The sequence below is a fragment of the Lepus europaeus genome, chromosome 12 (genome assembly GCF_033115175.1).
Source record: "Lepus europaeus isolate LE1 chromosome 12, mLepTim1.pri, whole genome shotgun sequence".
NCBI classification, from domain to species: domain Eukaryota; kingdom Metazoa; phylum Chordata; class Mammalia; order Lagomorpha; family Leporidae; genus Lepus; species Lepus europaeus.
Genome location: NC_084838.1, coordinates 38463169 through 38479309, shown reverse-complemented (window position 1 = coordinate 38479309; position 16141 = coordinate 38463169). Strand labels below are relative to the sequence as shown.

Here is a 16141-nt window from a genome sequence, read left to right as displayed (position 1 = left end):
TCTGCCTCTCCTTCTCTCTCTGTGTAACTCTGACTTTCAAATAAATAAGTAATTAAATAAATAAATAAATATTAAAAAAAAAAAAAAGAAAGTTAAGTTTCTGTTTGCAGTGTCAACATCCCATATAGGCGCCGGCTGAAGTTCCAGCTGCTCCACTTCCAATCTAGCTCCCTGCTACTGTGTGTGGGAAAGCAGCAGCAGATGACCTAAGTCCTTGGGCACTGTATCCACATGGGAGACCCTGAAGAAGCTCCAGGCTTTAGCCTGGCCCAGCCCTGGCTGTTGTGGCCATTTGGTAAGTGAACCAGCAGATGGTTCACTTTCTCTCTCTCTGTATCTCTGTCTTCCAAGTAAATAAATAAATAAATATATATTTTTTAAAGTTAAAATATTTTTTAAACATCCAGCCATTTTAATCAATTGTTTTACCAACACAATTGCTATTTGATGTATTCGTGTTTTCAATGAATAGTATTTTTGGTTTTACCTTGTTTCAAGTCTTCATTTTTGCTGTTCCTCACTTTAAGTCCTTCATAACTCCCAGAATTATGTCAAATAATGTTACAGAAAACATCCTTTTTTCTTGATTTCAATAGAAATGCCTCTAGAATCTCATGATTACAAAGGATGTTGGTTGTTGATTTGGAATAAATCATCTTTATGTTAATGTTCTTCTAGCACTTTTAAAAATGTACTTATAAGGGAAGGCTTTTGGCTTTGTTTTGTTTTCCTCACTTGACCTAATGACATTAACATATTTCCCACAATGTTGTTTAAAATCTTGGGTCCAGCATTATGGCCCAGCAGATTAAGCCATCACCCGTAATGCTGGCATCCCATATGGACACCAGTTCCACTTCTGATCCAGCTCCCTACTACTGCTTCTGAGACAGCAGCAGAAGAAGGCCTAAGTGCTTGGGCCCCTGCACCCTCAGAGCCCCAGATGGAGTTCTAGACTCATGGCTTTGGCCTGGCCCATCTCCAGGGCATTGCAGCTATTTGGAGAGTGAACCAGCAGGTTTTAAGTATTTGAAACTCTGCCTTTCAAATAAATAAATAAATATATTTGGCAAAGATTTATTTATTTGAAAGGTGGAGATACAGAGAGAGAAGGAGAGTGAGCGAGCGAGAGATCTTCCATCTGCTGGTTCACTCCCCAAATGGCTGCAACAGCTGGGGCTGGGCCAGGCTGAAGCCAAGAGCCAGGAGCTTTTTCCAGGTCTCCTACATGGTTGCAGGGGCCCAAGTACTTGGGCCAACTTCCAGTGCTTTCCCACGTGCATAAGCAGGGAGCTTTATCGGTGTGAGCAGCCAGGACTGGAACCAGCACCCATATGGGATGCTGGTAGAGGCTTAACCTTCTACATCACAGTGCTGGCCCCTAAGTAAATCTTTAATAAACAAAATCTCTGCTATTTCTCATGAACTCCTGAAACTTTATACATCTACAATATTTCAAACAAATATTTTTGGTAGGCTTATTTCCCCCCCATTGCATCATTAGAGATCATTTTAACATGGACGATTTATTTTTAGGGAGGCTCTCTCAGTCTGTCAACACCAAGGTCATGGTCTGGTTAATGCCTACATGGATCGCCCCATTGTCAGCACAAGTTTACTTACTACCTTGGATTCCCTGAGAATTCAATTGCTGAATTAGGTTAGTAAAAAGAGTGAGACAAATGTTATAATGGACCCCAAAGTCAGAACTATAGGTCAATGGTTACAAGTTCTCCATGTTTCTAGTTTTACCATCCGGTACACTTTTTGAAAAACCAATTACTCAGATGGGATGTAAAGTTAAGAGCTTAAGACTTATTTTACCTTCATGCTGACTATTGCAACTCGGAGGTTTGTCCCACCAAGATCAACAGCCAAGGCACTTAGAGTTTCCAGAATATGGTCAATATCTTGAGAGATATTCTCCTTCACTGGAGGAAAGCAGAATTTCTTTTGTAGTGGCTCTTGGAGATCAATAGATTTGAGAAACTTCAAAATTCTTGGAACAGCATTTCCATCGCCATATATCTTTGAACTGTAATAACCAAAAGTCAAGTGAATCAAATGCTTCTCCCATGCAAGTTAAATGAAGCTGGGGGCATGATTTAATGGGATCTCAGACTTCAGGTGCAAAACACATCATGCTTCTTCCTTTTTAAAATAATATCTTCACTATGAATATGTATTTCAAAACATCATAGAGTACATGAAACATACATTCAATTTTATTTGTTAATTTCACAAAGCCAAAAAAAAGGTGGAATACTAATTATATAGAACTTAAAAAAATACTAATCTCTTCAGCAACATAGTAACTTAGTGCCTACTGGTATTTTGTTTTGTTTTGTTTTTTTGGTTTTATCTTTAAATTTCTGAGAAAACAAAATTATTTTTAGAAAAAAAATTCAAACATCGGAAAACTTCATCCATTTGAGGAAAATGAGGGCAGCCAAAATTAAAGTGTTTAACTATTTTAAGGAAAGCAAGTGCCATTATTTTCTAATACTTAACAGAAAATCAGGTTAGGCTAAAGAAGTATTTCCTAACTGAGACAAAAACATTCCCCGCCAGAGCCCCTGGCATAATAGTAAGGCGTATGATATTTGCCATCCCTGTCTCGCCAGCAGCTAGGGAGCTCTTGGCGTTAGAAGGAAAGCTCTGTCAGGATAGATGATTACACAGTGATTCAAACGTTGAAGTGGTGCCTGAGGTCGCACCACCACCAAAGTGGGCTACTCACCAAGGGTACTGTTTGCCAAACTGAAGGTGCAGGGCTTGCAGTATTTTGTCTTGGGTGTCAGCATCCCGGACGTGAAGGACGTTCTCCCCTAGGTGGAGCCAGCGACACATTACAATGGTTTGGACGTGGAAACACCCAAAGAATAAGGAAGCTAGCAGGGTGCTGTGCTCATAATCGGCCCTGAAATGCATCAGACTTCTATTTTGCAGGGGTGGGGAGTGCCTGGCCTGTAGGCCGTACAAAGTCTGTGAAACATCTGGCCCACGGAAGATGTTATAAATGCTCAAGTGGCCCTTGGCAGAAAAAAGGCTCCCATCCCTGTTAGGGGAACATCAACATTTCTACCTTAGACCTTCTAAAGCCCTTTAAGCAAGATTTCCATGTATCAAACACTTCAGGGCACTCGTGTTATTCCCAAAGAGAAGAAACATGTTTTCATTTGCTTACTGAGATAAATAAGGTGAATTGATCTAGCATCCATGTACCACTTGCCTGGCCATCCATCAAGTCTACCCTCTCTACCTGCCCTGCCTTCCATCTGCTCAGCTGGTGAGCTCAGTCAGCTGGTCAGGCTATGCCGGCCAGTCTGCTGGTCAATGCAGGTCAGCTGCTCACTGCACATTTCCTGATGGTGTGAGAAAGTACAGTGAAAACAGCCACATTTTCGATAAGCTTGGCAGAAGAGCCAAAGAGTGGTGGCTACACAGAGGTGTGGGGTCGGGGAAAGGCTTGGTTTGTATTCTTTTGTTTTCAGAGAGGCCTAAGGCATATCCAGCTGATGAGGAGTTAAATAGACATGGAGAGAAAGGATGACTGATGGACAGGTCCCTGAGAAGTCAGGAGGGGTGGCATGGAGAGATACCCCTCGCCACGCCACCACTGTCAAGGTAAGACGGAGGACATTTATACACATTTATGTAAGCATGACGGCAGACAGTGTAGAGACCATGCTGTCAAACTCAGTGCTCAATTCTTTCACATCTTACTCCACCTCCCAGCGACATGCTGGGCCAGCTCCTGGAAGCACCACTGTCCTGATTTTCCTCCAATGTCACTGGCAGTTCCTCGTCAGTCTTCCTGCTCATCCTTCCCTCCTCACCAGAACCCTAAACGTTGAAGGGTTCCAGAGCATGGTCCTGGGCTCCACTTGCTGCCCTAATTGCAAGTTCTCCCTGGGTAATCTCACTTGGTTCCTTGCTTTTAGATACCAACTATGGCTTGGTGCCATTATCCTCACTTTACTTTATACAAGGAACAGAAGTTTTAGTTGATCACACAGCCAAAGATTATATCTCTCTACTACCTAAGGGGCTATATTCCGTTGTAACTATATGGGACCATGTGGCTAGGTCCTGGTGGATATGAGAAGATATATCTCTAGGTCATGACTTCAAAGGGAAAGATATCTATCCCCTTCCTCCTTCCCACTGGCTCAGTTTGGATTTGACAGCAACAGCTGGAGCAACCATGAAGAAGATGGATAGGGACCAAGTCTCAGCTGATTGTGAAGCTACCATACCAGTGAGAAAGAAAGAAAATCCAACTTATTTAAGGCACTATTATTTGGGGGCTCTCCATTTCAGTTCAGCAGCTGAACTAATATCCTAACTATATAGCATCCATGTGCCAATGACTCCAATTTCTAACTCCAACTCGAACTCTGCCTTGAACTATCTCTCTAGCTGCTTACTTGCCATCTCTGCTCTGATAGCTGATAAATATTTCAAATTTCTCATGGCCATAAGAGAACACTTAATTCCATTCTCTTCCAAACCCAGTCCTTCCTCAGGGTCCTCCATATCAGGAAAGAACACCCCTGCTGCCCAGTCCAAAAATCTTATTGTCAGTCATCTCTCTCCCTTCAGGTATCAGCGAGCACTGCAACAAAGCCGAAATCTAACTTCCCTCCATTTCTCCATTCTCCACCACTTGGTCTAAGCCACTATCATCTCCTGCCCGAGCAACTTGAAATAGCCCCTTAACTAGTCTCCTTGCTTCTCCTCTTGCCCCGTCACATTCTACCCTCTGTAGAGCAGCCACATTGATTTTTCCAAAATGCAAGTCATATTGGGTCACTGTCTCCCTTAAATGTCATTCCCGAGAATTCTGACTTACGCTGGCTTACCAAGGTCTGCTTCTTTCTACAACATCGTCTGCCCTACTCTGCCTCACCACTGCTCTACAGCTCCATGGCCCCGTTGTCTCTCAGATACATCAAGCTTGTTCCCAACTTAAAGCCTTCACATTGGCTGTTCCTTCTGCTTCTCCCTGATCCTCACTTAGCAAAGTCCTTCTCAATCAGATCTCAACTTAAGTGTCACCTCCTAAGAAGGCTTCCTTTACCCAACTGATTGTAGCCCATTACATTCCTGTGTTAACAGTCTGCACAGTACAAAGAAAGCCTGATATTTTTATTTTTGTTTGTTTATCATCTAAGTTAAATGAGAACTTGGCTCTTGTTAGTCTAGTTTACTGCCAGATCCCTCTGCCCAGCACATGGTAGGTGCTTACTGAAAATTTTCTTTTAAAATTATTTATTTATTTGAGACAGAGACAGAGCGCTCCCATTCACTGGCTCACTCCCCAGGCGCCTGCAATGGCCAGGAACCAGGAAGTCAATCCAAGATCCTCCGGCTTGGGTGGCAAGGACCCAACTACTTGATCCATCACTTGCTGCCTCCAACGTTGCTCACTGGCAGGAAGCTGGAGTCAGAAGCAAAGCTGGAATATGAACCCAGGCATCCTGTTAGAGGATGCAGTCATACCAAACTGTAGCTTAACACTAAGTCAAACACTCACCCCTAAATATTTTCTTAGTTAATAAATTTGAAAGAATTTCCATTTCATGGCTTCTAGTTTCTCTATGAAATGGGGAACAAAGTAATATGCTGGGAATGAGAGGAGGAAAAGATCTAAAGAAAGCAGAGGGCCGGCACCGTGGCTCAACAGGCTAATCCTCCGCCTTGCGGCGCCGGCACACCGGGTTCTAGTCCTGGTCGGGGTGCCGGATTCTGTCCCGGTTGCCCCTCTTCCAGGCCAGCTCTCTGCTGTGGCCCGGGAGTGCAGTGGAGGATGGCCCAAGTGCTTGGGCCCTGCACCCCATGGGAGACCAGGAGAAGCACCTGGCTCCTGGCTTTGGATCAGCGCGGTGTGCCGGCCGCAGCACGCAGGCCGCAGCAGCCATTGGAGGGTAAACCAACGGCAAAGGAAGACCTTTCTCTCTGTCTCTCTCTGTCTCTCTCTCTCACTGTCCACTCTGCCTGTCAAAAATTTAAAAAAAAAAAAAAAAAGCAGAAAGTGAGGTGGCAGTAATGAAGAATGGAAGAAAGAACAGCGCTGGAACTAATCTTCTTGGTTCTAGTCCTGTTCTCTTTCTGTTAACGACATACACTTTCCATTAACAACAGATATATATCTGCCTGTAGACAGTGTTAGAATTTGAACTAATTTAATAATTAAGATCTAGCTCAGTTAGCAAACTCATTAATAATTGTCTTATTTACATGTAGGTTATGAAGAGGCACCTACTTAGAACTGCCATCCTCTACCGACTGAAGGGACTCTCTACCAGGCCCAGAAAATGAAAGACTAGCATTCGTATACTTATGATACAGTCAACCACATTCTCTCTTTTTTTTTTTTTTTTTTTTTGTGACAGGCAGAGTGGACAGTGAGAGAGAGAGACAGAGAGAAAGGTCTTCCTATTTCCATTGGTTCACCCTTCAATGGCCGCTGCGGCCGGCGCGCTACGGCCGGCACATTGCGCTGATCTGAATCCAGGAGACAGGTGCTTCTCCTGATCTCCCATGCAGGTGCAGGGCCCAAGGACCTGGGCCATCCTCCACTGCACTCCTGGGCCACAGCAGAGAGCTGGACTGGAAGAGGAGCAACCGGGACAGAATCCAGCGCCCCAACCAGGACTAGAACCTGGTGTGCCGGCGCCGCAGGCGGAGGATTAGCCTATTGAGCCACGGTGCCGGCCAACCACATTCTCTTAAACACAGACATCAAAGACTACAATTAACTAAAAATCACTTAGCTCTAATTGACATTAAAAGGATAATAGGACGTGGAACTAAAGTAATAACTGTGTGCTATTTATAAATTTTAGACTGTAACTGGTCATTAACTTTATTCATTTACTTGTTCACAAAAGAATATGCCCGGCACTGGTACATGCCTATCTTATAATAACTCATACACATGTATAAAGTCTACTCAGGAGCAGGCATTTGGCACAGGGTTAAGTCACTGCTTGGGATGACTGTAACTCACATAGTAGAGCCTGGTTCAAGTCCCAGCTACTCTGCTTCTGATCTGGCTTCCTACTAATGGACATTTTGGGAATCAGCTGATGATGGATCATGTACTTGGGTCCCAGCCATCCATGTGGAACACCTAAATTGAGTTCTGGGGTCCTGACTTTGTCCTGGCTCAGCCCTGGCTTTTGGGCACATTTGCAGAGAGAACCAACACATGAGAGATCTCTCTCCATCTGTCTCTCTGCCCTTCAAATAAAATGAAAATAAATTTTAAAAAATGTTTTAATGTAAAGCCTAGCAGGTTGATATAAAGAAGGTAAACACCTGTTTCTCTTCCAATCTGACGTGTTCCCAGATTGATCACAGGTGTTCCAAAGGCTCCAACCTCTCGCACCCCACAGCTGCTATTTCCAATCATACAACCAGCATGGGCAACCAACTGTATAAACTGGTCAAACGGGACATGTTTAACGGCACGAAAATTGGGATGATGCTCAATGCCCTTCTTCCGCATTACTCGAACCATCTCTTTGCTCCCTGTGGAAATAAAAAGAACCAGCTGTTAAATGATTTATGAGCAAAAAGAAGTCCTTTTCAAAGGGAGGTATTGCTCCATTTAAAGAAATCTCCCTATAAAAATTCACACTAGCTATTAAGGAAAGAGTAATTTTAACTGCTGATCTTGTCATGAATGATGACTTTCTAAAATGTCTAGCCAGCTCTCTGCTTCAACTCAACAACTAGGATCTCAAACATCAGCAGCTGAGATTTTTTCAAACAGAGCTCAGCCAAAACCTTTAACTTAAACAACAATTAAGACGCTAACGCAGGCCAGCAGTCCATATCTTAAGCTGGGAGTCCCTACATGGAAAGGTATCAGGCTCTACACACCCAGCTGATCAGGGAGTCTCCGCCCAACTAACCTCAAGTTTTTCACCACCAATAGCTTAACTGGACAGGAACCCTACACATGTGGACTAAACTCCCAGAAAATATAGATAGCGTCTGATACCATGGCTATTTTATTTTGAATACAGGACTTTTCAACAAAAACTAAGATTTATGAGGAGGAGGAAATATTGCCTCTCCACTCACCCTCTCCTAGCCACCCGTTCCAAGGGAAGAAGAGTTGCTAATCTGATTGGTTAGAAGGCACGACAATGACCACATCATGCTTACCCGTGGGCAGAAGCCAGCCACGCATCTGATCTCTCCCTTTGTGACTTTCTACACATGGCAAAGTAAGTAAATGGACTCAGAGCAGGCCTGGCCACTTCTTCCCATGTATAGTCTTGCCACAGCATGCAAGTCATCATCTATACATACTGTAGTACGTGACACACCAGAAAGTACTGCTATTCCAAAATTTAGATTTGGACTTAAGTTGAAGGCTATTCTTTGGCCTGAAGCCTAAACCACATGCACTAATCAAGTTTTCCAGAGAGCCCTACAATGGGGAACTGGGTCGTAAACCAGATAATGAAAGTGCTGTGTTGATAGTTACTTCCCAGTTGATCCCTGTGTATGTCTTATCAAAAAAAACCCTGGAAAGTGCAGCTGAGTGGAAGGCATGATTGAAATATTCCTCGTTACCAGAGTAAGAATTGGGTACAGCAATTAAGATGCCATCTAGGACACTCCCATCCCATGCTGGACTGCCTGCTCCCAATTCCAGCTTCCTGCTAATGTGTGCCCTGGGAGGCAGCAGGTGATGGCTCCAGTAGTTGGGTTCCTGCCAGCCACACGGAAGACCTAGATTGAGTTTTCAGCTCCCTTGGCATTTGGAGAGTTGACCAATGATGAGGAGTTTTCTCTTTCTTCCCTTCTATCTTTTCCTCTCTCACGGCCTTTCACACAAATAACAAAATAAATCAAAATTTAAAAATAACATTCTCCATAAAATCCTTGGACCCTTTGCTTTCATAAGGAAAAATCTCTCTAACTATAAAGTTCATAGAATCAGAAATGTTATAACCAGTATATCACTGATAATGAATATTGAATATAAGAGGTATATAATTACATTAATATTATGTATACAGAATTTAAATGATTAAAAAGAAAAATATTAAGATTCTTACAATATGGACACATTACCTGAACAAAATCTGGGTTGGCTCTTTGTCATTTATTTTTCAACTAACACCCTATTTTGTCTCTCCTAACTGATGGGTTCTTCAAAGTAAGGTGGCGACATCCCCGCATCGCAGAGAAAGGGCCCTGTCTCCCTTATCAAAAAATACCTAACATCTCAGCAATGAGTGGTGTCAACTAACAACAACCGGTGTTTGAAAATTTCCCCAGGGTCAGGCCCTGCTCTGGCACTTCTCATTTGGATCTCACACCCCCCACTAACTAGCACCAATGCCTACAGCACCAGCACCAGTAAGTGATCAACGAAGGCAGGCTTGAGAATGAAAAAAGAAAACAAAAATAACAATGACGACTTCTCCTGTGGTCAGTGGAAGCATTACTTTCCTTGAGACACTCTTGCTGCAGCTTCTAAGGTTTGTGGCTACTGAGGTTTCCTGTTGGTGGAAACTGGAGGAAAGAGACTAAATGTGAGGCTCAAGTGGACGGGAAAAAAGATTTTCTGTTACCCTTCTTTCTTACTGCTTTTCTGGTAGACAACAAAAGCACCACCAACTCTGTGATCTCACAGCAAAAGTGGCAATCCTTTAAAGCGTGAATGCAATCTTCAATCAAGAAAGGAGGACAGTCAATAGAAGAAGTAATGGAAGCATGAAATTTGAAAAGGTAGGTGGCATAATTTCATTTTCAAGTTCAATTACCTGCATCAATATTTGGAAACAGAACTAAGGTCCGCTTGTTAAATGAGATAAGTGCATCCAATGTTAGTTCAAACATTTTAATGGAATGCTTAATGTCAGTGGTCACAGGGTGCTGCAGCGCAACAATGTAATCTTTGGACTTTACATCATCACCTGTGTAAAGAAAATCAAACCACAGTTTGATTGATTAATTAATTAGGAATCTGAAAAATGAAAGAGGCAAATCCTAAAAGCAGAACTTTTAAAATTTCTAGAATAAAAACACTTTGTCACATTCTAAGCAGGGCATCCAAATTAGGATCAAATGATAAGAGATTCCAGGACAATTTCAAGAGTTCAGCAAACTTAACATTTTACAAAGATATTTGCTACCACAAATATAACTTTAAATAGCAAGCACTGGAAAGACACTGTTTTTGAATCCAAAATATTCAAAGCGTTACAATATGTGATCTCTCTGATTTCTAACTAATGCTTCTAATGAATAATAGTATGTTCGATTCAGGCACCTGGAGATGGAGTGCGCACTGAGCACATTTTGTATAACGCACAGGAGCATCCCCATGACATCCCCTACGAGATATAAGTGGCATGTGTCCAGCTCCACTCAACGACTAGAAAGGCTTCCCTCATCCCTGCGCTGGAATATCAAGGGCAATCCCTTGCCAAAAATTAAAGTGTAAAAACTTTGGATTGACAGTGCTATGTTAAACAGCACAAGACACTATTTCACAGAGCCTGTATTATCCCCTAAAACTGAAAAAGAGCTCCACTCACTTATTTTTTAATTTTCTTCCACTCATTTTGGATGAAAAACTATCTTTCTCTGTCACATTAATTTTTTGTCAATTTCACCATGAGCTGTATTGTCTATCACTAATTTCCAAATTCAATAAGCAGGTATTATTTTCTATGACTTAATGGTAACATAAGAGTTTTACTAAGTTAGAATCTCTAGTGGTATTTGATTTAAAATCATAGTGGCTCCAAAATTTTATTTTAAAAAACTTATTGGTCTTGGGGCCAGAGTTGTGGCGTAACGGGTAAAGTTTCTGCCTGTGACATCGACATCCATAAGGGTACTGGTTTATGTCCTGGCTGTTCCACTTCTGATCCAGCTCCCTGCTGATGGCCTGGAAAAAGCAGTAGAGGATGGCTTGAGTACTTGGGCTCCTGCACTCATGTGGGAGACCCAGATGAAGTTCCTGCCCTGGGCTTTGGCCTGGCCCAATTCTGGCCATTGTGGCCATCTGGAGAGTTAACCAACAGATGGAAGATCACACTATTTCTCTCTCTCTCTCTCTCTGTCTCTCCCTTTCTCTCTGTACATGCTAACTTCCAAACAAATATTAAGTGGCCAGCACTGTGGTGTAGTGGGTAAAGCCATTCCCTGCAGTGCTGGCATCCATATGATTGCTGGTTTGAGTCCTGGCTGCTCCACTTCTGATCCAGCTCTCTGCTATGGTCTGGGAAAGCAGTGGAAGATGACCCAAATCCTTGGGACCCTGCACCCGTATGGGAGACCAGGAAGAAACTCCTGGCTTTGGATTGGCCCAGCTCCAGCTGTGTGGCCATCTGGGGAGTGAGCCAGCAGATGGAAGACTTTCTCTTTCTCTTTCTCTCTCTCTCTCTCTCTGCCTCTGCCTTTCAATAAATAAATAAATCTCTAAAAATAAATAAATATTAAAAACAACTTATTGGTCTCATTAGTTTTGAAACTGAGGGAGGGGGTATACAATTATTAAAATTTCCTAGAGTACAAAAAAGACCTACAGGCCTGCACAAAACATGATAAAGCATGAGAGTTTCAAAGATCAAAAGGAAGACAGCCTCTCATGTTACTGTTAACAGAAGTCTGTAAAGACCAAGCCACATAAATCCAGGTCATCTACTGGCTGTAGCTCAGGGCCATTAGAAAAAAACTGTTTCAAAGAGAAGTGGCAAATTGCGGGACATGGTGGCAATAAAAGACTGTTCACAGGCCTGACCCGGAAATACTACGCATGCGCTGCAACCTGCCCTCAGGTCATGTCTGCCCCTCTGTGAATTGGTTCACCTGACTGGTGGGGAGAGGCCAGCGTCAGCCTGTATGGCAGCAGTGCACGGGAGAACGTGGTCTCGCCAGGAGGCCCTTCCGCCCCACACTCCTTCCTCTCGGTCCTGCGCGCCTGGGACCACTGAGCAGGCGAGTCTTTCTGCTCTTTAGGGTTCTGGGGGCAATTTTGCTTTCAAAGTGAGGACACTGTGGGGTCTCTAGAGCCCCACACGGAGGCTCACTCTATACATAAACTCGCTGCTTCAGATGGCTAAGAGGAAGAAGAATGCCAGCAGGTTTCCTCCGTTCTCATCTATCTCCTGTTTTAAATGTGACGAGGAAACACCTGTGCAGGCGGGCGGGCGTTTGGTGCAGCAGGTAAGACGCGCTGGGACACCTGCACTCTGTCAGAATGCCCTTGAAACCCTAGTCCAGCTTCCTGCAGCCCTGGGAGGCGTCAGGTGTCGGCTGAAGTCCATGGGTCCCTGCCACATGTGTGAGAGACCTTGACTGAGTTCCTGGCTCCCAGCTTTGGCCTGGCCCAACCTCAGCTGTTGCACACATTTGGGGAGTGAACCAGTGAATGGGAGATCTCTGTCTCTCAAACTAATTACTTCATTAGGAAAAAAAAATGTTCGTAGTACACAGAAAACAACCAGACAATGCAGAATATCTGAAACTTAACAGTATTAAAAGAACTTTTTTTTTAAATTTATATACTTGAAAGGCAGAGTTACAGAGACAGACAGAGATCCTGTATACACTGGTTCACTTCCCAGACAGCCGCAACAGCCAGAGCTGAGCCAGACCACAGCCAAGAGCCAGAAGCTTCATCTGGGCCTCCTATGTGGGTGACAGGGGCCCAAACACTTGGTACATCCTCTGCTGCTTTTCCCAGGCCACTAGTAGGGAGCTGGATGGGAAGTGGAGCAGCCAGGACATGAACCAGTGCCCAGATGGGATGCTAGCATCACAGGCAGCAGCTTAACCTGTTAGGCCACAAAGCAAACAAGTATTTAAACTATGTGTTTATGAAAGAAGGATGGCAAAACAGCAAAAACTAGATATCTTACTGTAAGCCAGAGAAAAGAGAGCACAAGACAATGAGCCACAGCTACCGCATCTGGCAAGAATACATTTTGTGCAAAGCCTGCATCTGCTTGTCAACCTGGAACTTCTGACATTACCACTCTGCCTTTGTCTCCATAACTCAGTGATCTCAGCTCTCCCATACAACCCTTTCATGATGGTTCAGTCAGTTTACATTGGGAATTTTTTTTTAAAGTTTTATTTAATGAATATACATTTCCAAAGTACAGCTTATGGATTACAATGGCTCCCCCCCCCCCCCAAATTGGGAATTTAACATGTCTTTTACACTCTGGTAATATGTTTACTAGGACTATTATATACACATGTTAATGTTCTGGTTACAAAGCTGAATGTTCTAAGTGGCCTGCCAATTCTATTTTCCTGTAAGCAGAGTGATAACATGAGAAGTTGTAGGCAACGAAGCAGAAACAGGGATGGCATTGTGGTGCAGCAAGTTAAGGCACTACTTGCAGTGCCAGCATCCCACACAGGAGCATGGGTTTGAGTCCCAGATGCTCCACTTTTGATCTGGTTTCCTGCTAATGTGCCTTGGAAAACAGCAGTGGATGGCTCAAGTGCTTGGGCCCCTCCCATCCATGTGGGAGACCCGGTGGAGTTCCAAGCTCCTACTTTGGCTAGACCCAGACCTAGCTGTTGCAGCTATATGGGGAGTGAACCAGCAGGTAGAAGATTTCTGTCTCTTCTCCCCTCTGCAACTCTGCCCTTCAAATAAATCTTTTAAAAAAATATACAGAATCCCTTTGATTATACAATAACCAAATCAGTTTTCTATTTGTTAAGTACTTTGTTCAACAGAGCTATCCCTTGGTAAAGAAAGATCCTAAATAGGTGTTTACTCTTGATTTTTCCCTGGGATAGTACTCTTACATAAATTAATCAATTGGCAATCTGTTTGTGAATCTATTTTCTGATTAGCAGATGGTAGATCCATGAAGCTAGATCACTGATCACTGAAAATTTCAGACCTTAAGACTTCATTACAGAGATAATAAAAGCTAGTCAAAGAACTGTGGCTTTTGTTTTATAATCATCATCATAATCCTACTACTAGTAAACACCAGTGGCTTAGTATTTTCAACATTATCTCATCTGAGTAGTCCAACAACCTCATAAGAAAGTCATTAACAGTAAAAATATCATTTTCTCCATTGCACTAAAAGATGAAATGCAGAAAACAAAAATAAAAAACATCCATAGTCCCACACCAGAAATACATATAATAAAGGACTTAGTGTACATTTTTCCTGGCCTTCCCATTGTCACAGTTTGTATAAAATGGCATTATATTACACATCCTATTTCATAGCATGCTTCTGTTTTCCCTTTTTGATATATCAGGATCTGTCCTTGGAACTAAGTTCATCTGTAACATTATGTTTAAAAACATTCCACTGTATCAATATGGCATAAGTTTAAAAACTAACAAGCCCAGTAGCCTATTTTACAGAGGAGGTTAATCTCAAAGAGGTAGTCATACCTTGTGACAAGATTTATGAACTAAAACCTTAGCCTTGTGGTTGCAAATGGAACATTCTATCCAGGAGTTTCCAAGAGGAGTAAGCACTTCCTGACAAAACAGCTGACGGATACCAGTCTGACATACGTACCTAGCCACATTCGGATGATGCTCATGTAGTCTTTGTTCTTGGCTGAGAGAAGCTTGTCATAGGAAGGGCAGCCTGCCAACAGGATGCGGTCATGGTCCTCACACATGGATATCAGGTGCTGCTCTGCGCTGCGGGTGCAGCACACGTGATAGTGAGCCAGCTTTGTGATGGCGTGTCTGATGGAGTCATCAATAGTCCCGCTGACTTCCCCTCCTTCAATATGAAGGATTCGGATGTTCATCAAGGCAGCAGATGTAGCCAGAGCCAGGGCATCAAACCGGTCTCCGTGAACAATCATGATGTCAGGCTTCAGACGGTTAAGGACATCTGGTAGCTTCACAAGGGCCAGGCCTACTGACTCCACCATGGCTGCCTCATCTTCCCCTCTAACGATTGTATGTAGCCTGGTATTAATGTCAAAGTCATCCTGTTCAATCATGCGATAGGTGTTTCTGAAACAGGACAGAAATAAAGATGCGAGGGCATGTTCTTAAACACAGTGTTCATAATGTGAGAAAAGCAAGCAACACCTTCTACCCTGAAGGAAGAAACACTTCAACCTTTTTTATTTGCTAAAATTAAGTAAATAAATCGAAGTAAACCTTAACCACAAAGATATCAAGCATGTATCCTAAGTGTACATGTAGTCTTACGAGTTTTCCTTACATAAATACTACTTTAGCCAGTACCCAGATCCACACGCAACACACCCTGCACCTTAGAAGGCTCGCTTGTGCCCCTGCCCGTTCAGTAATGGGAGGAGAAACATCTGCGGGAGGATTTTTTTTTCTAGGGAGAAAGAAACCATACTTCTTTTTTTTTTTTTAATTTATTTATTTTGACAGGCAGAGTGGATAGTGAGAGAGAGAGACAGAGAGAAAGGTCTTCCTTTTTGCCGTTGGTTCACCCTCCAATGGCCACTGCAGCTGGCGCATCGCGCTGATCCGAAGCCAGGAGCCAAGTACTTCTCCTGGTCTCCCATGAGGGTGCAGGGCCCAAGCACTTGGGCCATCCTCCACTGCACTCCCGGGCCACAGCAGAGAGCTGGCCTGGAAGAGGGGCAACCGGGATAGAATCCGGCGCCCCAACCGGGACTAGAACCCAGTGTGCCGGCGCCGCAAGGCGGAGGATTAGCCTGTTAAGCCACGGCGCCGGCCCAAGAAACCATACTTTGAATACAGTTAAATTTTTTTCCTTTTTATCAATTTTTAAGAAGAAATATGTACTTAATAAGAAAAAGATTTAGTTACAAAACAATGCTTACTTTTTTCCCTACAATACAGGAAATAAGAACAGCAGGGAGGCAGAATACCTAGACTCTGTCACTAAAATATAAACTTCTGAATGATGGAAATTATCTCTTGAGTCATGCTGTATGTAAATAAAGACAATCGTTATGCCTTTATTTTTCCTTCTTGCTTAATTGTACTGGCCATTACAGCCAGTGCAAATTGAAAAAAGATGGGAAAAATGGAAATTCTTAGCTGTTACCAAGCTAAGGCGGAATCTGTTAGTTCTAAGTTTCTCACAGATGGCCTTTATGAGATTGAGATGTCCCTCTATACCAAGTTTACTAAGAGATTGGTTTTTTA

The 16141-nt window shown here is 43.1% G+C and overlaps 1 protein-coding gene across 5 annotated transcripts in view; it reads right to left on the bottom strand.

The window, feature by feature from the left end:
• The window catches only part of GNE (glucosamine (UDP-N-acetyl)-2-epimerase/N-acetylmannosamine kinase), a 57251-nt gene that overhangs the window by 15238 nt on the left and 25872 nt on the right, over positions 1-16141 (bottom strand). For all 5 annotated transcript variants that reach the window (XM_062207956.1, XM_062207958.1, XM_062207959.1 and 2 more), the window contains exons 3-7: positions 14550-15001; positions 9795-9947; positions 7327-7539; positions 2741-2828; positions 1825-2035 (exon numbers count right to left, since the gene is read on the bottom strand). In XM_062207956.1, coding sequence (XP_062063940.1) covers positions 1825-2035; positions 2741-2828; positions 7327-7539; positions 9795-9947; positions 14550-15001 — 1117 coding nt within the window. The remainder of the gene's footprint in view (positions 1-1824; positions 2036-2740; positions 2829-7326; positions 7540-9794; positions 9948-14549; positions 15002-16141) is intronic.